We start from the raw sequence: 22,378 nt of genomic DNA on the forward strand, positions 1-22,378 counted from the left end.
GATGGTTTTATTTGTTGTCCTCGTCATACAAAAAGGATAATCTAACCCAGGTTTAAATTTTAGCAGTTGACCTTTCTCGTTCATCCTATGAAGCCAAATTACCTGGAGAAAACTTGCACAACCATGCAAAGAACAAAGCAACACTGAGCTGGGAGTGGACCCCAGAACTTCTCGGCTCTGAGGCAGACATACAAAGTACTCCAACTTATTCAGACTATTTCATTTTCCAATATAAGTCTTAACTCATAAGTGAAGACAAATTAGTTACAGGTGCTGAGTAGTGACAGAGAGACAACATGTCTGATAAAGTGTTATCTGATCAAATCATTTTGGTGTGATTGTCAAGATTTAGATCTCATTGTGTAATCAATTGATAATTTTTGCTGTATACAAATGTGTGATTGTTTTATATGATCACAGAATGTGTAGTGCTGCCGAATAGCAAATCAGATCTGGAAAAAATTTAAGAGACCACCTGTGTCATCTATGCTACAGCAAGCAGTCTGTGCTCTCTGCAGTTTAATTGACCCTTAAAACGCAACCATCAATTACACACCACCAGTCACAAAAAGAGCAAGACAATAACACTAACAACATCTTTAAAGTTTTTACTCACATCAGACACTTCAGTAGGTACATCTGTGAAATCAAATACAAGAGTTGGTTAACTTATTATTTGGCTGCATGACAGTGGCAGTCGACAGAGTATTATTAAATGAAGACTTATTCGACAGTGTCAATCAAAAGTGAACATTATCTTTCTAAAGGCAGATTTTTGGAAAAACAGCTCTTGTATCAGATGTAAAAGTTGTGCAAGTATACTGAATGTTGTTTTTACTGAGTGCGTAAAAACTCATCAGGGTCCGACAAGTTCCGGACGTACTTGTTGCAATAGTCTTTAACTTTAACTTTGTAGTTGGAAACGCCAAAACACAAAAGACAAGTGGTACTATTTTTTTTAATGTATAAACAATATTTACAAAGTGATGAACATATAATCCACAGTCCATGAATAAGAAGCAGGAACGGTGAAAGAAAAGCACACAACCAACTTGGATAACCACACTACCGTAATCACTATTTGAGTCTTTCTTGCACAAGTTCTATGAGAAGGTTTTAAGATTAGCACACAAAAGTTCTCACATGAACAGAAACACTACTGATTCACACAGTACAAATAAAGCTGTATTATAACAAATTATATACAAAAGGACATGACAACAACTAATGCAGTGAGTTTTGTGTTGAACGTGAATCTTAACAGCGAAACGGTATCCTTAATCTCCAGCTGTGGCGCAGAGCTTGTCGCCCGCCTAGCATAGAAAACATGTTCTTTCTTGTGTCATCTCAAGCACAAAATGTGACCATGTAAGACTAAACCAGTGACAGAAAAGGAAAAGCTACACATCCAACTAATCAATAAATAAAGGGCTGTTTGTTACTTTGTAAAAAAGAAATATCAATGCCTCAAGTGTTCTTCTGTACTTTTGATGTATCAGTAACCAAAGCACATACAATTTGTTAAAACGTTGAAAAAAAAAAAAAAAGAATGCTCAAACCTCCGCCCTGAACCCAGCCAATCAACCAGTGGTCAACATCCAGCTTGGATAATAATAATCAGCATTGATCAGGCTGCTTGATCAATGATTTCATCAGCCATGTTGAGTTAGCAGTCTGCTTTTGATGAAGAAGCAAGTCCTACAAGCAATTTACATGCAAATCAGCATCTGTGAAAGCAAGAACCATTTCTTAGCTCTCATGCACCCAAGCGCTTGTCAGTCGTTGAGCGTGTGCACTTGCTGCACACATTGCCTTCAACCATTAAGAGTATTTGCAAATATAGCCATCTGACTGCGAGCATGTTGACTTCTCCAGCGAAAAACGGCGCAGCCTGTCAGGGTGTGTATGCGGGCGGAGGCTGAAACTGGTTGCCGATGTCGTAGTCGACAGGGAATGTTTCGCTGCTGTCCTCCATCTCGGAGAGCAATTCTAAAGCCTGCTCCTCCTCCTCGGTGGGGTAGTGGCGTAGGAGGTTGGCGGCCGTGGCGAGGATGGAGGCCCCGCCGGCCCCGGCCACCAGGTAGAAGCTGATGGCGAAGGTGACGTACACGAGGGAGCCGTGGTATTTTTTGTGTTGTTGCTGCAGCGACAGGATGAGCTCTGAGGCCCAGTAGCAGAAACCTATGACGGTGGCACACTGCAGCACTGTGAGGAAGCAACACACATTGAGCGCCGTTAGGGAAATGAGACACTTTGAAACACATCATTACCAGCAAGTACGGTTGCACGGCGTACCATTACGAGAAACGTATTGCAACTTCACTCTCAAAAACAAAACAATACCATGTGCTTTTAGTAACAATACTTAGAGACTGACAGTGACAAATCAGGCAGTTGTGTGTGTACGTCTGAAGCCACAGCTCTCTCCAACGTTCCCATACTACAACACCTGATACCAGGCTGTGAAAGACGTACTTCTATTCTGTCATTCCTGAGCGTACGGTGTGCAGTTTGGGAGACAATAAACAGTTCTTTAAAGAGTCAACGTGGGCTTGCTTCAAGCGGTTTATTGAGACTCCCACTTGAGGTTTGTAGTAAAACACACACAAATTAAGAATTACATGTAATGTAAAACACACAACTTCGTCTTGCAAATAGCTTCGTCCACTAGCTTGCAAATGTCTACTAACATCAAATACAGTTTCCTATAAATACACAGCATACTGTGTTAAAGCTCTATTTATTTCAAAGGAAATATTAAGAATATGCTAACTCGGAGTGTTTTTTGGGGCTATGGTATCATTTCTTTATCGGTATCAAGTTACTTTCAGCAGGTATAGTGTCAAAGTCAGAATTTTGGAGTCGCGACACATTACCAAGAAGTCGAAAGTCATGATAGGAAGGCTGACCTGTGAGGATGTGTGCAAAGGCATATCTCCGTGTGATCTTAAGGGCAGGGTACTTAGGTCCAAACACATCCAGGAGGAATGCAGTCAGGCTGCAAAATATGCCCAGGAAACAGAAGGCTGCGATCACTCGGAGCAACAATATGGTCTGCGGGTTCACGCAGTTATCTGAAAGACCAAGTCATAACAAATTATCATTACACAAATATAGGAATCTTCAGCAGAATGCAGACGTCAGGTCCGAGTCCTGACCTTTCAGGAGCTTTGGGTCAATGTAGCCTAGGACATCTGCAACTCCGAGCTCTTGTTTGGGGCATTTGCCCCCGTGAACCCGGAGCCAGGCTGGTTCTGCCAGAGCCGTGCACAGGGCGGTTATGGAAAGGGCTCCGGGCAGAGCGGAGACCAGGCTCCGCTCTGGTTGCTTGGGCAAAGGGGTGCCCCCTCTCCTTCTCCGGCCTCCAGGACCGGTCGAACCCGGCGGGGCATACATGCTCGTCCGGTCCTTGGAAATTGGTTGGTTTGTAAAGTCCTTAACGACCCCGCACAATTAACGGCGCTGAACACGTATCGGATTAAACAAATGTTTCGGTGTTTCGTTCCCAAATCGCCCCAAAATATTTCGGCTTGTCGGGAGAATGGATCGCCGACAACGATGAACAGATGGCCTTCAGGCCCGTTAGCTCGGTTATTAGCGTCTACAGCTAGCCCAAAGCTAACGTCAAATATCGTCCTCAATTAAACAAAGACAAAGTAAATGTACAAAAGGAAACAGATCATTGATTTTTCGGTTAATCCAAATAACTGTCCTCGTAGAAATGATAACGACTGCGATTAAAAAAGAAACCAAAGAACAAACAAAACAAAAGACAGCCTACAGCGGCTTCCTGTAGATTTATTGACTTCCTTGTTCACGACATTCTTCTTCGCCACTGCTTCAACATGCTTTTAGGCACATAACCTTCAGTGCTGACCTCTCCCGATGAATGGTGAAACGGCAAGTGTAACTTTCTGTTGCATACTCTGGATTTCACTCAACTATTTTTATTTGTAATACACCTATACCCCGCATGCTTTGGATAAAAGAGCAGTTCATTTACAATTTACTATTTAAAGGTGGTTCAGTAGAAACGTAGTCTCAGTCCCAGATTTTCAGAATCAATGTAGGCTACACTCGTAATAACGCTCATTTTTATTTTTGTTTATTGTTCGGTTTGTACATGTTTTAGCACACTGTGTGCAGTATTATGGATACCTGATATTTTTCAAAAATGAAATAGGTACTTTGTGTCCCACAATGCCTTGCGTAAAACAAGATAACAAACATGGCGCCGCTTCCGTAGTAGCTGTCCTTTTCAACTTTCGCACTTTGTTCGGCGGTATTTTTTCCGGATTGCCATATTATTTCCATATTACTATTAACATTCCGTTCATGAAACAAGTCTAACATATTTGACAGGCTCGTTCGTTTGCAGCGGCGTGGTGTCTTTTCATCGTAAAGTCCCGCGTGGGTTAACTGTCACATTGGGCGTCAGTAAGCCAAATTCAAATATCGGAGCTGACTCTTGAGACATGAAGAAGAATTTGACTCTGGTTCAGCGACTGAACGCGCACCCGGACTCTCGGTGCTGGTTCGTTGGCTGGAGTCCAAACGGAACTCTCCTGGCGTCGTGTGGAGGCGACAAGGCCATCCGGATCTGGGGACGAGAGGGTGAGTTCTCTAGCCTTCTTCACCTTGTATAAAACTGTCGAGGCGAAGGCTCTGTTCGTTACGTATGCTAATTTTCCCGTTGTAGCATCACACCCCTTCTCATTCACACATACTGTGTATTCGGTTTTACTTTGGCTAATATTCATTCATTTCCGGTGACTGCCTCCACCTTTCTAAATGTTCCTCCACATGCTCACTGCAGACCATACTGTCATATGCAAACATCATGGTCCATGGGGATCATTTAATAACCGAAATATACTTCCAAATTTCCCAATCACTAGTAAATATACATTATTTTCACACAAACTTTAAAGTCAACAGCTAGGACTGCCAACTATTTAAACATTTACAAACTATTTTAACCCGCTTTTCCTCACAAGGGTCGTGGGCGTTGCTGGAGCCTATCGCAGCTGTCTTCAGGCAGTGGGGGGGGGGGGGGGGGGGTACACCTTTGAACAGGTTGCGAGCCAATCGCAGGACACACAGAGAAAAACATTCACACTCACAATCACACTTAGGGGCAATCTCGAGTGTCCAAATAATCTCGCATTTATGTTTTTGGAATGTGGGAGGAAACTAGAGTACCCAGAGAAAACCCACGCAGGCACGGGGAGAACATGCAAACTCCACACAGGAAGGCCAGGATTCGAACCCACAACCTCTGCTCTGTGAGGTGGACGTGCTAACCAGTCGACCACCGTGCTGCCCAATATTTAAACAGTTACACGTTAATATTAGTGTACGGCACTAATGAGCCATTTCTGTTCATGTGTGTGTACTTTATATGACATATACTCTAATACAGTATCAATTTGTTGTACTTTCAGGGGACTCGTGGGTCTGTAAGGGCGTGCTGGAAGACGGCCACCAGCGCACCGTGAGGAAGTTGGCGTGGTCTCCCTGTGGGAATTATCTGGCCTCTGCTAGCTTTGATGCCACAACATGCATATGGAAGAAGAAAAATGACGAATTTGAGGTTTGTTTTAATCTTTTAAACTGTTGGAAATGTTTGTCCTCTGAAGAAATCACAGAGGCTCTCCTCTTTTCCTTTCAGAGCTTGACTGTGTTGGAGGGGCATGAGAACGAGGTGAAATGTGTGGCTTGGGCTCCTTCAGGGAACCTGCTGGCGACATGCAGCCGGGACAAAAGTGTTTGGGTTTGGGAAGGTGTGTATTAGGCTTACCGGTACATGCCACGTTGGATTTACAGTGGGTGAACCCCTGTTTATCGCACGGGATATAATCCAGGTCCAATTGGAATATGAGAAAATCCATAATATAAAGAAATCACATAAACCTTTTATAAACATATTTGACCACAAAATAATTTAAGCTTAAAATGTATGGAAAATATTATACAGTATTGAAAAGTGCTGTGATTACCCCTAAATGGCAGTATTGTTATAGTTATGCAGTATCATAGTAGTTATGTTGACAGTCTACATTTCCTTCTTGCCTTACGATATAATGGCCACATGACTGCATTCTTCACAAAGCACATCCAAAACTTCGACATCTTCTGCTGAATGGCCAGGATCTACCGCTGGTACTAGTTGGGCTCATTCCCAGAAGTTCTAAGATGCCTTAAATGTAGGGCTGAACAATGAATCAAATCCAAATCAACATTGTAATGCAGGAAATGCAAATTCTGAAGGAAAAAAAAAAGCTTGATTTCAGATTTATATAGTGTATGGATAAATTCAGTGCTTAAGTGCAGTCCATGTTTAAATATATGTTGGAGAAAAAAAAATCCCTCCAATTTTTTAAATATTGAGAACAAGCATGCATGAATATGCAAATTCCAGGTGTGGAACCACAGTATGTGGGGGTCCACTGTACAGTTTATAGAGATGAGATGACGGCGAAATGAAAAGTGTGATATAGTGGGGGTTCGCTGTACAGCACAGCTGACAATCTGCTATCTTTTGTTTCACAGTGGATGAGGAGGATGATTACGAGTGTGTTACAGTCCTCAACTCCCACACGCAAGATGTCAAGCATGTTGCATGGCACCCGACACAGGAAGTGGGTCCAACACTTGGCCGATTTCTTCTTCCATTCACATTACTGATGTTTTTTTTTTTTTTCTCTCATCAATGTAGCTTCTGGTCTCAGCAAGCTACGACAACAACATTTGTATTTACAAGGAGGTGGACGATGATTGGGAGTGTCAGGCCACGCTGCAGGGCCACACATCTACCGTGTGGAATCTGTCCTTCAGCGCCAACGGAGAGAGGCTGGCGTCATGCAGCGATGATCGCACAATCAAGATTTGGAAGGAGTATCCCGCTGAAAGCGGTCAAGGTGAGTTCACTGGCAAAATGAATCTCTTGTGTTCTCGCCGCAGAATAGATCTCAACCGTTTGTGTTGTGATCAGGTAACATGTCATGGAAGTGTGTGTGCACGCTCTCTGGCTACCATAAACGTGCAGTGTACGACATTGACTGGTAAGATTGGCCTCTTTGTTTCGTAAAATGGCATTTTTGTATGTAAAGATATTTCCTTCCGGCCTGATAAGGGAAATTAAATTGTATTTTATTTTTATTAATTAATGCAGTTAAATAGTGGTCTTGTTGGGTTCACGTATTAGGAGTACGATACACATCAAAAAGCTTGTCTTAAGTTCCTGAATGCATCACCTCGTGTTCACTTCAGGTGTCGTCTGACCGGCGCCCTGGCAACAGCCAGCGGTGACGATGCGGTGCGAGTATTTAAGGAGGAGACATCGCCTGACCCTGACCAGCCGCTGTTCTCGTTGTCTGCACACATGCCCAAAGCTCACAGCCAGGATGTCAACAGTGTGGCATGGAATCCAAAAGAAGCAGGACTGCTGGCTTCTTGTAGCGACAGCGGCGACATTGCCATCTGGAGGTTTCAAGAGCAGGACTGAGCATAGTCTACGTTACTGAAAAGACCACTTTGTTTATACAAAGTCACAATCACAACTGTGTGCTCCAATCGCTCATCTTCATTGATGTACTTGTAAAAAGAAAGTGGAGTCCATCTGATAACTCAACATGTACTATGTTCCAAATGTTTATATAAATATGGTCCGCAAAAAACCAAGGTTTCTCTTTATTGCAAAACTCAGCTTATTAAAAACACAAGGACTGGACAAAATGAACTTCAGTTTAGTCACTGAACCACCGTTTAACTTATTGTGGCAAGACAAACTTGAACATTGTGGGACGACAACAAGTGCCTACAATATGAAATCTGAATGATTCAATGTTACTAAACTAAAAATATTTAAAATTTTCTGGATCAGTTAACAACGTAATAAAGCTGACCTGAACACAACCAACAGTTGGTGGGGAGGGGGGAGACAAAACAAAGACAGAAAACTTAAGTGTAGAGTAAATAAACCCTATGACATATGTACAGAAAACCAGGCTCGCAGGGTTCTCTTGTGCTGCTTCTGAGATCAGTCAGAGTCGCTGTCTGCGTCGCTGTCAGCCTCTTTCACGTCCGTGCTGAACTTGTACTCCTGGTCACAACCCATGTAGGCGTCGCTCATGAAGTAGAGCGTGTAGTTGTGAACGCCCATGGCCGGTGCAACAAAGTCCAGTTTGACCTGCCAGAAGGGATGAAATGTGGTTTGAAGTGTGCCACGGCCTTCATGCAAGTAGAGTGCAGCAAACTGACCTTTGCTTTCTGTTGAAGAGTCAGTCGTTTGATAGAGATAAGGCTGTTGGACTTGGGATCTCCAATCACAACCCACCAGCCCTCTTCGCGATTCTGGGGAATTGTATTTATTGTTAGATTAGAAATAAATTGCTGTAACATGTTTCCAACATTATGTAAACCAGCACAATAATCCCAATCCATACTAAAGCAGTGTTTTTTTTAATTTTTTTTTTTTTAAGTCCTTTACAAAGCTAATGCTCAGGCTTGACCAACACTGTCAGAAAGCTCAAAGTTCCACTATGATTCAGTACAGTTCAGACCACTTATGACTAAAATCACTTGTTGAATTTCTGACATTTCTCACTGTCAATTCAAATCTCTCTTAAGAACTTGAAATACCTGAGGGAACATAGGCGCAATGACCGGGCCAGTGACCTCCTCCTCTCGCTCCAGCTGAACCTGCACCAGAACTGGATTTCCACTGCGAAGAAAGAAAAACAAAAATATGCCTTTCACTGAAGCTGTTGATATTAATTTGTCATCAATGCGCAATCTAAAACCAAAACAATAAAATCCTTGATGAAGGTGAAGCTCAACGTGAAAAGTGGCGGTTATGCACGAGCGAATTAGGACGCAAACCTCTTGATGTTGTCCTTTTCGGCCACCTCGTAGGATAACTCGATGTTGGGATAGCGGTTACAGAAGCGAGCCACGTCGGCCATCTGAGCGTAAGAGAGCTGCAGCAAAGCACTTCTGTCTTCATCCTCCATCTCCATGATGTCAAAGATGCTCTCCACACCCTATTTCATTCAGGACGCCTCATTACTCCAAAGCGCGTAGCACTTGACGAATGGTCTCAAGAGACATGAAACAAAGGCGTTTGTTTACCTTGTCCACGCAGCGCTTGATGTGCTCCGAGGTGAAGAACGGGAGCTGTTTGAGGTAGGAATCCTTGGACCACATGGCCTGTGTGACCATCTGGGCCAACTCCATAGCTGCCAGGGCAGGACTCAGCCAACCGTTACTGGACAGCACATCCACGCAGGCCTGGATCAAACGCACCGCCTGACGAGCACAACACCGCAAGGCACGTTAACGCAAGCCATCCCGCGGCACGCGAAAAGTAACACCTGCTCCTAAGTGCACACTTTGCTCAGGATCTCTTCGGTGTCCGACTGCAGCTCGGCACTCAGCTGCATCCTGGAGAGGTGCGCCTGGAGCAGCAGGTTGGTCTTCACGTGGGGGTCGTTGAACTTGGGGTTGTTGAGTTTGTGGGGTACCTTCTGAGCCAGCTGTCGTTGACAAAAACAGATGCTTACAATTTGTGATACCGGTGTACATCCGCGCAGTCCACTTTTAGCGAGACGCATTTACCTGTCGGAGGAGCGTATCCTCATGATGCCTGATGGGAATGCTTTTATACTCTGCAGCGTTGGAAATGATCTCGATTAAGCCGCGGATCTTCGTCTTGGCGTTGAGGGACATACTGAAAAGCTCTGCCCAACAAAACAACAACATTTCAGTTGGGAATTAAGCATTTATGGGGTTTTTTGCAACAGACAGGCAAGTCCAAATTTTGACTTTCAATGTCGCAACATGCAGGACACCACCGAGATCGACCGAAGGCGCAACATAGTTGTTACCAAAGAGCACAAACCGATGGTGGTGTAGTTGATGTAGTAGTAGGCGGCGATCATGCCCAAGTTGAGCGGCGCCACATCCATCTCGTCCTCGATGCTGATGCACTTGGACTGCTCCAGGTCATGGAGCGTGTGTTCCACCAACTCCGACAGATGATCAGACAGGTGGCGATGGGACATGCCTGCCACAAAGTCAGCACGGAGTCAGTCGGCTCCAGTTTGGGCTCAATCACCAGCTCGTTCTTCTCTTTAAAAGACTGCATGGACAAACATGTATTCACCTTGCAGGTTGTAGTAGTTGGGGTTCTGGGTCATACGACGGTACAGGAATGTCCAAGTCAGGTAGTCCACAGCGTCCTGCTTGTTCTCCACCGTTTTGGTGACAATCTCAGCATTGAAGTGGTCATGGAGACAGTGGTCCAAGTGGGACTCCACAGGCAGGGGCTCGTACAAGAATTTCTTGAAAAAGTCCTAACGAAAGGGAAGAATACAACCTTTAATTGTTAGACACATTCATTTAGCCTCATTTAAAAAAAAAAAATAAAAAAATAAACAGCAACAACGCATACCTTCTTGGAGCCTTGACACATGATCACACAGCGGCCCTCGTCATCAAGAATAGGCCTGTTGGCTTTGCCTACCATCTGGAGGACGTCATATATGGGATAGTCCACATAGCTGCAAGAATGATGGACAGCATGACATATAGATACTAACGTAAGGAGAAATACAAATAAGCGTTTGCAGGTGAACAAAATGTATCCCAATAGATCTTATTGATTTTTTTCTCTCCTGTACTTTCTTCTCTTGACATGGCTGGCTCTCAGCCGTCCGCCAAGTGACTGCAGGCTCCCTGCTTCAAGGTGTGCTCACTCGTTATTTAGGCATCTTAATAATGTTTTAACCATGCGTTCGCCCCCTGGTGGTTGGCTGACTTCTGGTTGAGAAAGTTGATTAGAAATGTAGCAGAGCCCGCATCTTAATTGCAAATAGACGATCGGGTTAATCTAGTTGTGGCAGGCAAAATTGTGATCACGACAGCCCTACAAACAGCTGGTATTGTAATGATCACAAATGCCGGATTTCAGCATAATATGCTTATCTTGCCCATTTATGGACAGAGAGAGAGAGAGGGAGCCCTCAGTTTTGTTTGTGTATGTTTGCCAACCAAAAGCTGAAAATGGAAAAAATGAAAATGAAAAAAATGGAATTGTATGAGAAAAACAGCAAATACTTTAATTTGATGAAAATCTAATAATAAACAAAGCCCATAATGAATTAATTATTACTTAATTCAATCCCACATATTTTCAATATATCACTATCATATTAGTCATTTCAATTGAAGTCCATTTTGTGGGGTTTGCATGAATGGAAATTTACTTTATAAATTGTGAGCAGCACGTACCAAAGTCAAAAAGTACATATGGTTGCAGAATGCAGATGTTATATGTTTTTTAATATTCAAAATCAAACGTGTTTCAATGTTTTCAGAGTGCGAATCTGTGATTTCGCGTTCGTCTCTGTCAGCAGTACCCGGAAATGTTCCTCGCGTTTCATCTTTACTTACGCATGTATGATGCCATTGTAGTACTGCGTGTCCATGACGATGACGAGATGGGCAGAGATGTTGACCCCCCAGCAGAGGGAGCGAGATGACACCACCACCTGAACAGCTCCTGGAAAACAAGGTCAGAGGCAAGTCAGAAATGACGAACTCCTAAACCTTCGCAGTCAAATTAGAGTGCAGACGCATCAGAGGTCGTACCCGAGTTGAAGAGCTGCTCCACTATTTTCCGTTCGGTCGCGGACAGGCCCTCGTGGAGGTAGCCCACGCCGTTGGCCAGAGTCTCCTTCAGGGTCGCGTCGGTTATCTTATCCAGGAAAGGCACGAGATCTTTCTCAGTGCAATGCAGGAACCTAAAGGATGACAAACGTTTACAGTGAAGCCCCATTCATTGAGGGGAATATGTTGCAGACCCATGTGAAGACCATTTAAAAAAATAAATAAATAAATAACATTTTGCACTCTCCACAGTGATGCAACTTAACACCAACAGGAAGGCAGACTGACCTCTGAGGAACCACATCAGCAGCACAGAACGTGAGGATGTCGATGGCCGTGAGGCGAGTCTGCCTGCGGGACGGCACAAACACCACTGCCGGTTTGGAGGGCGAGTGCTTCATGATGGCGTGATACACCGGCTTGGCCATGGAGAGCAGGCGAGTCTGAGTGTGACTCACGTTGAAGCCCTAAAACACCGGAAGGAAAAGTTCAGAATCGCGCATTTAACTGGCTACTTACCGCTCTAAACTTCAGCAGAGCTGGACAAACGGCAGAGACTTTTCCACACCTGGATGTGCAGCTCCAGAGGCACAGGCCTCACATTGGGGTGAAAGTTGAATGTGGCCGTGGTGCTGCAACCCAGCCAGTGAGCGACGTCTTTGGCGTTGGACAGAGACGAGCTGAGCGCCACGATGCGTATGGGCCGCTCAATCTGAGAGGAGATGTACCTCATCCTTGAGCAGATGACCTCCAGCACAGGCTGGTGGAAAAACAAAAGGTTCATAATCAAGACAAATGTCCTATTAAAACACGGCACTTTGGCTTCCGACTATATTCTTACCCCATTTTCTCCTCCAATGAGGTGAGTCTCATCCACAATAAAAAGACTGACGTTTTGGACATTCTTCCTTTGCTTCCAACGGCGAGACAGGATGTCCCATTTATCCGGGGTGCTGACAATAATGTCTCCTTTACCTAACAGTTTCAGATCTGTGCTTGTTTCACCTGTCAGCAACACCACCTTCTTGTTCAGGAAGTCCTGGAACTTTTGGTGCCAGTCGACAAACACCTGACCAGGAGAAGAAGAGAAACAGGTTTTGACAATTCCTTGGCTTCTGCTTGGAGCCATGTCAAAACACGTGCATAAACATGATGCTTAATAAATCACAACTCTAAATGTGCAACAATTTAACATAATAAAATCACATTTCAAGCTGGTCCAGATGCCTGTTGACAAAGAGCAACACCACTCCCCTTCTCACGCCTTTTTCTCATGTATAGTTTGACAGATGCGGCAAGGCAACCGTGTAAATATCTGCTGCAAAAGTTTCTGACATGTCAATAAATCACTGCCTTTGAACATATAAATGGACAATATGTCTCCGGCGTGATTGTTTTCCACTGGGTTCCTTTCTTGCCATACACAAAAATGTAAAACTGATTCCACTCAATAGTCTTTTTTTTTTAATTGTATTATTTTTTTTAATCGCTAAAAGACACTAAATGCAGCAACCCAAATCGCTATGTTGGCAAGACTGACTATTTTTGTAAACAAGTGCACGTCACCGGGGGTCACTTTTAACTATGGAAGCTGCTTAATAAATACATTTAAAAAAATAAAAATCATCCTGACATATAAAGTCTAATTATTCAATTCAACGGAGTGCCCAGCCCTACATTGAAATGAGATCATACCTGTTCTGCAAGTGCCTCCATGGGGGTGATGTAGACACAGCGGCCTTCTGCGTTATGAAGCAGCATCCTCAGAATAGCAAACTCAGCACAGATTGTCTTTCCGCTGCCAGTGGGGGCTCCCACAAACACATTGTCGTCACTGTTGTACACAGCATTAAACACTGCAGGGACACAGAATTCAAATAAATTCCGAATGAAAACGCTCACTATGGTTGAATGGAGTCTGGTCAACTCAATATTCCCCCGTTTAATGTACCTTGCGTTTGAATTGGGTTGAAGAAGGGGAATTTGTTCTGGTAGAGTGCCTCAAAGGCAGAGTTCCTGAGAGCAGTGACAGGAAGGGGCTGCAGGTCAAGCAACTCCGTTGGTGGGGGGTATTTCTCAGGGAGGATGAGGTGACGGAACGACACCGGAAGCTGGGTCTCACAAGCTGAACCAATCACAAATACAGCAATTCAAGAATGTTACTTGAAATGTTGACCGAGGCAACACAATGGCGAGTGTCTATAAAAGCCGCATTCACTTACAGAGCCAGCGGTCAGAAACCACACGGATGAAGTACTGTGGCGGAAGAGGCTCAAATACGGGGACAAAGAAGGTCACAAGGTGCTCATCCTGGGCGTACTTGGCTTTGAGCAGAAAGTACTCATGGTGGAGGATGACCTCACTGTCGACATCCTCCACCAGGATCCAGAAAGCCTCTGATGAACCGTGAATCTAAAACATGCCGCATATAAACATTATCAGCCAAATGTACGATGCTGCGCATTATTTGCTGCTCATGGTATTTAGTGACCTTGTCATCCCACTGGAAGTCAGGAGTGACGGTGAGCTCCACTTTGAGTGTGGAGCGGGTGATGGGCTGCAGATGGACAGCTAGGTCCAGCTTAGGGAATTGGTGGACATATTTGTGGATGGTCTTCCCCATTTTGGGCATTCGAATCAGCTCCCCTGAAAAAAATTAATGAATTATGAGTCTGACCGCAGATGGAATATCGGCAATATAGACGGAGGGGAACCCACCGATCTCATTGTGGTTCAGGTCATAGAGACGCTCAAAGGGGAAGTTTTTCTTCTCGATCTTCTTGATCACTTCTTCTGGCAACTTCTTAAACTGTCTCAGTGGGGACATTGACTGCCACCTGAAAGAAATCATAATACAAATGAGTATCTTGCCTTTGCAAACCAACCACTTTATCTTTTTGTGACAGACTTACATTCTCTTGTCAATCATTTTGCACAGATTCATGGTTTTGTCTGAGAGTTGAGCCCAGCCTCTGTTCAGAACAATCTCAAAAATAGCTCGCATCAGCCTTCCAGCACTCTGCAAGAGGATGTGAACACACTTGTTTTGGTATAAGGTCCTATTTCCTTGGATTACCAGAGTACACATAAGAACATAATTCAATAAATATGGAACAGTATATACCTGTGTCACATACACCATGTCTGCCATGAGGGCAAAGCCTTCCAGTTTTAGCTGAGAGATAAACGCCTGAAGCAGCACATTGATCTGCGAAAAGACACAACTTTGTCAAAAGTAAATAACAGTAACAACAATAACAATAATAATAATGAAGCGCAAATTTGAATATGTTTCAAGAAAATCGGATGCAGTCTGCCTTTCGGACGTTCAAGCCAATGTCTAGATTTTGTATGGTCTGGCCATGTTTATTAAATAGGGACAACTTTGACAGCTACCTTGGCACTGGGCTCCTCAATGCTTTCCTTTACTGGAATCGGAACTCTCTCCAGCAGCTTCTGAAGTTCCAACTTCTCCTCCTAACAACACACGCACAGAATCATTAAGCACCCGTGCATTATTAAGTGTTATTTTGTTATGATCAGACAACACTGACGAGACTTGTCTGGAGTCCATCATACCTCTCTTACTGTGATGTTCCTGAACTCAGAAGAAAGTGAAAAGACCCGGAAGAGCTCAATCTCACTGAGGGTGGGCTTGAGCAGCTGGTTGTAGGTTTGAACCGAGTCATGTGTAATGTAGAAGTGACTGGCAATGCGGCCCAGATCAGTCACCTTTGAAGAAATAAAGAGACCAATTAGAAGCACTCTATGAAAAACAAAAAAAGAATCATAAAAACATACTGAGGCGCATACCTGGAAACTGCCAGTTCTCTTGTCGTATTTGATGAGGCTGTTTTTGTCCAGTACATTGGCAGCTGTGTGCACCAGGTCAGTCCGGCGCCGCTCCAGCAGGAGATCTGTAGACCGGTCATCGTGGGAGACGCCATACAGTGTTGGGTTGCGGAGCATGCGCACGTACAGGTAGGTGTAACCCAGCCAGTTCACCGCGTCCTAAAACATAGCACCCAAAAGGCTTAAAACCTCCAGCGGCTGTTCTACTAATTACTAACGCCGATGGGCCGTCTGTGCATGGCAGCAACTTACCTTGACATTCTGAACATTCCCCAGCACAATCTCCGCATTAAGCATGTCAGGAAGCTTGCCCACCATCTGACTCTCTATGGGCAGCTGCTGGTTGAGCAGGGACAGGTAATACTGCAGCTCTCCGTGGGATGTGATCAGGATTCCTTCTCCCTTGGTGTCATACTGAGGCCGGCCAGCTCGACCAAGCATCTGAAATTGGGTCATAATCAATAATGTCATTTGCTAGTCAGAGCAGGTTTTCCTTCTTTCTATGCTCTCCACACTGACCTGCAAAATGTCCAGGGCACCGAGCTCAGTCCATCTGCCTTTCTCAGGGCTGTACACCTGTGTACCTTTGATGATGACTGTGTGCGCTGGCAGGTTGACACCCCAAGCCAACGTTGCCGTGGACACCAGAACTTGAATATGACGATCAGCGAACAGATCTTCCACCAGCGTACGATCCACTCTGGTCATTCCAGCGTGGTGGATTGCAAAGCCGTAAGGTAGCAAATCCTTTAGCTCAAGGTTCTATGAAAGGTAATTCGGGCAATATGAAGGCCATCAGAATTGTTCAAAAATAGTTATTAGCTGCTAATTTTGTGTAATTTTCTTTGTACTTGTTACCTTGCATTGTTCTGCTTCAGTGCGTAACACTTCAGTGGAGGCTGAGCCCTCTCGAAGGAAAAGACCCAGCGTGTCCTTCTCCAAACACATGTCTCGAATGGCCCTGGCTGTCTTTCCTGTTTCTTTCCTGGAGTGAACAAATACGAGCACCTGGCAGAAAAAAATAAACGTTAGAAGCCGCCTGAATATGATTTAACATCGAGTAAATCGACAACTTCCCTGGAAATGTTAATAGATATTGCCTCAATTAATTGTTGAATCCATAATATACAAAAACTATGACCCCAAAACAGGTCAAACTTCATTTTAAACTGATGTACAACGACTCTGGCGTGTTGCCTTCACAACCGGTAAAATTGCAATTGTCCAGCAATAATGAAACCTCCATTGTTTGTTAGCTTGATTTTTTTTTTTTACCAAAAACACTTCTGGTGAAGGTCTATGATCTTGCTCTTCCACAACTTACAAAGATGTTAAACAGTCGAGACGTATCATGTCAACATACTTCCTTGACAACACCTACTACATTCCTATTAGCCAGGGCTTTGGCAGCATCTTACAGAGTTAAAGAAAGGCTATACAAATATGCACAAAAGGTGTGAATAGGTGATTTTGTGACTAGAAGGGGGTTCATTGTAGTTACTGTTGTACTGTTACATTTCAGCAGGGAGCATGTGGAAATAACAGTTGGAATGATCAGAGGCCAGAGTGTTTCCCTTCGATGCAAAGTAATACAAAACATACCTGATTCTTCCCAGCATGCTCCATTATCTTCTCATAGACAATTTCATTCATGATCTGGAAACGTTTAATAGCTTTCTTCTCTGTGATGCCAACATAAGTCTGTTCCAGGGGAACTGGTCGGAAACTGGAGAGAGAATCACACACCACGTGATATATTTGATAACCCCCCCCCAAAAAAAGGCTTTTAGCTAAACGTTTAACATGTACACGGCATACCTGTTGTCAAAGTAGAAGAGGCCCTTGGCAGGATCAACACGCAGGCAGGTAGCCACGTCCTCGTAGTTTGGGAGCGTGGCACTCAGACCAAGCAGACGCACATCTTCCTGAGTCAGCTCCACGTTGCGGATGGTCCTCGCCACCAGAGATTCCAACACGGGCCCACGGTCATCGTGCAGCAGGTGGATTTCATCCTGTGCAAGCATTCACATTTGTTATTTCAAATACTTCAATAACGCAGTCAAAAAAAAAAAAAAACACGGGTGACACTTACAATGATGATGAGGCGCACTAGTTGGGTGTAGGTACGCTCGCCACCTTTACGAGTAATGATGTCCCATTTTTCAGGGGTGCAGACAATAATTTGAGTAGCATTGATCTCCTCTTTGCACAGTTGGTGGTCTCCAGTCAGTTCAGACACTGTGATTCCATAGCTTGCCAATCGCTGGAAGAGTATAAAAAGTTAGAAATACAAAAAAGAATTTAAAGAAAGGGTGAACACATGGCATGATGGAACACGCTAAGGCATTAAATATGTTGGAAGGTTACCTTGCTAAAGCTTCCCACCATCTCCTGTACTAGAGAACGCATGGGTGCAATGTAGATTATTTTGAAGTCATCCACATTTATGGTTCCATCCATGTTTATGTGCTTTCCTATTTCCCTAAGCATTGCCATCAGAGCAACATTTGTTTTACCAGCTCCCTGCACACACACATCAAAATGAATTTATAGGCAAAGCAGACGTGAAAGAATCTCTGCAGTAGAAATTCACAGTTGCACCAAATCAACTTACAGTTGGAGCACACACAAGCAGGTTCTCATCAGTCTCCATGGCGGTTTTAAACAGTTTGCTCTGGATACGATTTAGGTTTTTGAAACATTCAAAGCCAGCCTGTGCATACTTCGGCAGCTTCTCGATTGACACGAGCACCTAATGACATGATAATGACAAAGGAAAATGAGGACAAAAATCCATTAACCCTCCAGTGCTTTACATGTGTAATAACTTGTCTCACAATACAGCAATCTGGTGCAGGCAAAAAACGAACCTCATCATCAGTAAAGGGCTTGGGTTTGAGTGCAGGCACATGCACTTCTTCATAACCTTTCCTTTGTTTGCGGAAAGAACCATCTGGCAGCTGGCAACGCTTGTTGGCCATGAAATGGCTTCCCTGTGTGAAGGTTAAGTCTTCAAGGTCCAACAGCTGTCGGGGGGCAACTGCCTGTAGGACAAGGACGGGTATCATAAATAACTTTCCGACTTATACACATTAAGGCCTAAATACACCAATCTGGCGTCGGTAAGCGTCGGATTGATGTAACGAACACGGGCATAGTGGCGTAACCCGTCAGGAAGCGTCTGGTGGGTGTTTCAGCATGTTGAATCGGTGTCGTGAGTTGCGACATTTGGCCTCTGTGATCGGCTGTTAGCTAGCGAAACAGCGCACGGGGCAATAGCAGGAAGTGACAAAGGCGGATAAATAGTGAGCACACCTTTGCTGCCTTAATGTTCTTACAAGTACGAGAGCGAGGGTTGACAAAGTAAGTGTTGCGGTGTATTTTCCCAGCGCGACGTGCCGACAGTCGGCCCGTCGCCTCAGGGGGTAAGCGTAGGTCCTAGTTGGCCAACGTCGGATTGGTCTATCTAGGCCTTTAGGGCTAGGCGATACAGACAAAATTTCATATTGCGATCGATATTCAGGAACGCAGCACTCACATACGTGCTCACCACAACATTTACTATTTCATCTACAGGTCCATATGAAAAGGAAATGGATATCTAGAATCTGTGCTGTGTGCTTCTCTCTCGCACTTCCTCAATTTCAGATGTTTGTCAATGGCTAGCTTTAGTAGGTGTTGATTCACGCCAAACTTAAAAGGCGGTATGTGGTTGATTGGCCTGAGCTACATGCAACACAAGCATCATAAGTCCACATAGTTGACTGATATCATTTTGATTTTAGATATTAAAAACTTGAATGTTCATATCTCGATAGCGATACGATGACGATATCGCTCAGACCTAGTACACATACCAGTTGAAGAGGCATATACATAATTTTTCAATGGGTATTTTTTTTTTCTTTTAGCTAATAATGGCAACATGACCAGTATGTGTCAACTGTTGCAACTATATCAACCCAGTGGCATATTTACCTCTCCATGGCCTGTGTCCATCGCTTCCATGTCATCCACACGCGACTTCCTTACCCTCTCCCTGCGAGATCGCTCCTCCTAAAAAAAAGACAAAAAACAAACAAACAAGATATGACATGAAAAAAAAATAGTAAATCAAGAATACTTGCATACTAATAAATGCAAAGACATACACCTACCCGAATAATATCCTCCTTCTCCGTCTCTTGCAGTTGGTACAGAATCTTTGAGAGCTCCTGATCCGACTCCATCTTGCCAATGATCCGTTCCTTTTCTGCCTCACTTTGAGCACTTGCCAGCATTGTACAATATTGAACTGTGGGTTGCAAAAAACATGCAATCTAAATTTGGACTCACAAGACAATTTAGAAGTTTCAGTGTTAACTATGCCACAGAGTGGCTTAATAGATCCGCTCCTTGTTCCATGCCAGAATAAAACTAAGCAACAAGTGCTTACTCATGCGACGATGTTGGCGAAGGATTTTGATGAAGTCAAAGGTGTTGAAGCCAAGAAGCAACACCAGCTGGTTTTCACACTCTCTATCATCACTGGCAGTCTAGAGAAAAGAGACAAAAACTCAGTTTGTAAGAAGAGCAACAATACACTGCGATACTAGAAAGCACACGATGGTTAACAGACCTTGAGGATTTCTAAGACCTCGTCAGCTTTCTTCTGAGAGACGATAGCGTCATCATAAAAGCGACTGAGCTGTCGTTGGAGCCAGAAGGCGTCAATGTCTCGAGGGTGGAGGTCCTTTTTCTTGACAGTCATCACATCGCCTGTGACACCAAGCTAAGTGGGCCGGGGAGAGACATCAGTACACGAGCGGGCTGACTTAATCTCAACTACTCAAGCAGATTGTTGACTTACATTGGCTGAAAGAGCGCAGCCCACATCAGCTTCCTCTCCTTCACTGTCTTCATCTGAGTGCTCATCACGTACTTCTCCATACTTGTCTTCATCACCCTCCTGAAGAGATGCAATAGAGTAGTGCAAAAATAAAGCTATTTGGCTACATAACTGCGGTTTCCCTAAACTTCTCTTACAAGTTTAACATACCTCCTCATCAGATCCAAATTGGACATTAACACCATATGTTTCATCAATGTTGTCATCTACAAAAACAAAAAAGATTTGTAAGAAAATGCATATTTCACAAATATGATTAATTGGCACCCAGGCCTTACTGCACAGTTGCTTCTTTTGAACATACCCATATTTTGTAAATCCTTGTCGCCCCCATAGTCGGTGATTTTCTTGCCCAGGTTGACCAGCACATGGTAGCGTGTGTCATCGGCAGGTCCAAGTAGCTGCTCGACCTCACGCCGCCTCTCCTTATCCCTCATTTTATCATTCTTTAGCACCGCCAAGACTTCGTCTGCTGCTCCACACAGAATATCACGCGGCTATAGGGAGACAGTCAAGTCAACTTACTAATTGTTATTGGACATTAATTTGAACCAGAAATTCAGATGTTAAAAAGTTGCATTAACAGACCTGATCTCCCAAAGCAGCATGGATGAAGCTGAGCAAAACTTCATAAGTCTCTCTTGTTTCTTTGGTTTTGGGCTTGTATACAATTCCCACCATTTCATCAATGCCCTCTGACAGAAGAGTAAAGCCCTTCATTTTGTTGATATCATGTCTGTCCTCATCTCTTTTCCGTCTCCTGTTTGAACAGAAAAATGAGAATAATTACTTGGTCAACCATTGAAAGCCCCGAGGAAATGTCTTAAATGTATAAAACACATTAAAGAGCTAACAGTACGTGTATTTTAAGGTTTCTAAACCTTACAGAAGGTTTTACAGATAGAAAATATATTTGAGATCCTTAGGTCATATTCAAGATAATTCTTTGGAAAGTATGCAGTTTGTGATAACCTATAGAATGGCAAACAGTTGTCACAAGGAACATACTAAGTTGATACACGTTTAACAATTTTAACCTCAGAATATTTCCTCCAAGTGTGCATACACACAGTTAACCATCTATAATAGAAATCAAGTAACGGTGTAGTGTATATATACTCACAATGTAAATCCTAATCCTGCAATATATCATTCTACAATATTAAATGACACATCATACTAAACGGCGCACAATACAAGTGAGGAACAATAGCGTATTTATTCGTAAGACTTTGGGAGATATAAAGTAATGTGAGAAAAAAATTATCATGACAGCACTAACTTGTCTCGTCTTTCTTCCAGTTTTTGAGGTTTTGTCCTCTGAGCTTTGTCTCCCATCTTGGTTCCCTCCAGCTTCCCCACCAGGGACAGCACCTCACCCGTAGGTTCATCCCTCCGTGTGCGGTCGATCAGGGAGCGATCAGCTTGCAGCACCAAGTTCGAGTTCTACGGTTCACAACATACACAGTGTATTGGGTCCATGTAGCCAGCGAAGCTAACTGCTAATGGGCATGCTAACACAAACTGACAAAATATAAGGACCAATATATTCAGTCAGCATATTTTACATCGTATTAAACACAAAACTAACATGACAAGCCAGATAAAGTTAGATTGTGTTAAGTATTCTGCAAAACATACTTACCGCCTTGTACTCATACTGAAGGCTACGAGCGGTAACATCCGCCATGGTCCCACTTTGTTAGCTTTCAGCGCACTTTTAAAAATAACGTGATACGGACTGAAATCTACCACACTACTTGTTGCACACTCTTCTTGCAAATGAATGCAAGACTCATCGGTGTAGGATTTGAACGTGGATCATGAAAATTTTGATAAAAGAATCCCACTTCAGTCAAATTCACGCTCGCGGTACATTACAATAGCTTCGCTAACACGAGCGTTCCATAACGTCCAGCCTCCGTTTTTTTCTGTTTCCGGTGTCAGAGGTCACACAAGCTGCTATGG

General features: G+C 43.7%; 3 protein-coding genes across 3 annotated transcripts; 1 reads left to right on the forward strand and 2 right to left on the reverse strand.

Moving 5' to 3' along the window:
• Nucleotides 1-593: 593 nt before the first annotated feature.
• On the reverse strand, nucleotides 594-4,044 carry tmem127 (transmembrane protein 127). Its single transcript, XM_086030387.1, has 3 exons — nucleotides 3,159-4,044; nucleotides 2,910-3,074; nucleotides 594-2,205 (listed from the first exon to the last, which is right to left on the reverse strand). The coding sequence occupies exons 1-3, from the start codon at nucleotides 3,394-3,396 to the stop codon at nucleotides 1,895-1,897; spliced, it is 714 nt and encodes a 237-aa protein (XP_085886513.1). The 5' UTR covers nucleotides 3,397-4,044; the 3' UTR covers nucleotides 594-1,894.
• Nucleotides 4,045-4,200: 156 nt separating this feature from the next.
• On the forward strand, nucleotides 4,201-7,683 carry ciao1 (cytosolic iron-sulfur assembly component 1). Its single transcript, XM_086030386.1, has 7 exons — nucleotides 4,201-4,614; nucleotides 5,445-5,593; nucleotides 5,672-5,783; nucleotides 6,553-6,641; nucleotides 6,719-6,920; nucleotides 6,995-7,064; nucleotides 7,273-7,683. Exons 1-7 carry the CDS (start codon nucleotides 4,476-4,478, stop codon nucleotides 7,505-7,507), a joined length of 996 nt encoding a protein of 331 aa, XP_085886512.1. The 5' UTR covers nucleotides 4,201-4,475; the 3' UTR covers nucleotides 7,508-7,683.
• snrnp200 (small nuclear ribonucleoprotein 200 (U5)) lies at nucleotides 7,664-22,373 on the reverse strand. The gene is made up of 44 exons (XM_086030385.1): nucleotides 22,056-22,373; nucleotides 21,693-21,856; nucleotides 20,999-21,170; nucleotides 20,715-20,907; nucleotides 20,561-20,616; nucleotides 20,372-20,470; nucleotides 20,141-20,293; nucleotides 19,958-20,057; nucleotides 19,680-19,816; nucleotides 19,501-19,578; nucleotides 18,393-18,566; nucleotides 18,137-18,274; nucleotides 17,890-18,045; nucleotides 17,615-17,785; nucleotides 17,341-17,534; nucleotides 17,125-17,248; nucleotides 16,381-16,530; nucleotides 16,042-16,284; nucleotides 15,775-15,963; nucleotides 15,484-15,681; nucleotides 15,250-15,402; nucleotides 15,067-15,147; nucleotides 14,795-14,878; nucleotides 14,583-14,689; nucleotides 14,389-14,507; nucleotides 14,162-14,316; nucleotides 13,893-14,082; nucleotides 13,622-13,795; nucleotides 13,366-13,526; nucleotides 12,512-12,739; nucleotides 12,239-12,430; nucleotides 11,959-12,137; nucleotides 11,653-11,804; nucleotides 11,455-11,563; nucleotides 10,454-10,562; nucleotides 10,166-10,355; nucleotides 9,902-10,066; nucleotides 9,619-9,740; nucleotides 9,393-9,536; nucleotides 9,133-9,309; nucleotides 8,884-9,044; nucleotides 8,644-8,725; nucleotides 8,263-8,355; nucleotides 7,664-8,191 (listed from the first exon to the last, which is right to left on the reverse strand). The coding sequence occupies exons 1-44, from the start codon at nucleotides 22,098-22,100 to the stop codon at nucleotides 8,042-8,044; spliced, it is 6,411 nt and encodes a 2,136-aa protein (XP_085886511.1). The 5' UTR covers nucleotides 22,101-22,373; the 3' UTR covers nucleotides 7,664-8,041.
• Between the last annotated feature and the right edge of the window lie 5 nt (nucleotides 22,374-22,378).

The sequence above is a fragment of the Filicampus tigris genome, chromosome 5, assembly GCF_054856515.1.
Source record: "Filicampus tigris isolate MCC_2025a chromosome 5, RoL_Ftig_1.0, whole genome shotgun sequence".
In the NCBI taxonomy this organism is placed as follows: Eukaryota; Metazoa; Chordata; class Actinopteri; order Syngnathiformes; family Syngnathidae; genus Filicampus; species Filicampus tigris.

What these genes read in the sequence shown, in the direction of transcription:
- tmem127 (XM_086030387.1), bottom strand. Translation starts at nt 3,396, where the DNA reads ATGTATGCCCCGCCGGGTTCGACCGGTCCTGGAGGCCGGAGAAGGAGA. An exon ending in TGACCCAAAGCTCCTGAAAG is followed by an intron (nt 3,075 to 3,158) that starts GTCAGGACTCGG and finishes TTGGTCTTTCAG; the next exon opens with ATAACTGCGTGAACCCGCAG. An exon ending in CTTTGCACACATCCTCACAG is followed by an intron (nt 2,206 to 2,909) that starts GTCAGCCTTCCT and finishes GCTTCCTCACAG; the next exon opens with TGCTGCAGTGTGCCACCGTC.
- ciao1 (XM_086030386.1), top strand. Translation starts at nt 4,476, where the DNA reads ATGAAGAAGAATTTGACTCTGGTTCAGCGACTGAACGCGCACCCGGAC. An exon ending in CCGGATCTGGGGACGAGAGG is followed by an intron (nt 4,615 to 5,444) that starts GTGAGTTCTCTA and finishes TTGTACTTTCAG; the next exon opens with GGGACTCGTGGGTCTGTAAG. An exon ending in AAGTGTTTGGGTTTGGGAAG is followed by an intron (nt 5,784 to 6,552) that starts GTGTGTATTAGG and finishes TTTGTTTCACAG; the next exon opens with TGGATGAGGAGGATGATTAC.
- snrnp200 (XM_086030385.1), bottom strand. Translation starts at nt 22,100, where the DNA reads ATGGCGGATGTTACCGCTCGTAGCCTTCAGTATGAGTACAAGGCG. An exon ending in CTCTTCTACTTTGACAACAG is followed by an intron (nt 17,249 to 17,340) that starts GTATGCCGTGTA and finishes TTCTCTCTCCAG; the next exon opens with TTTCCGACCAGTTCCCCTGG. An exon ending in CTGAAGCAGAACAATGCAAG is followed by an intron (nt 16,285 to 16,380) that starts GTAACAAGTACA and finishes TACCTTTCATAG; the next exon opens with AACCTTGAGCTAAAGGATTT.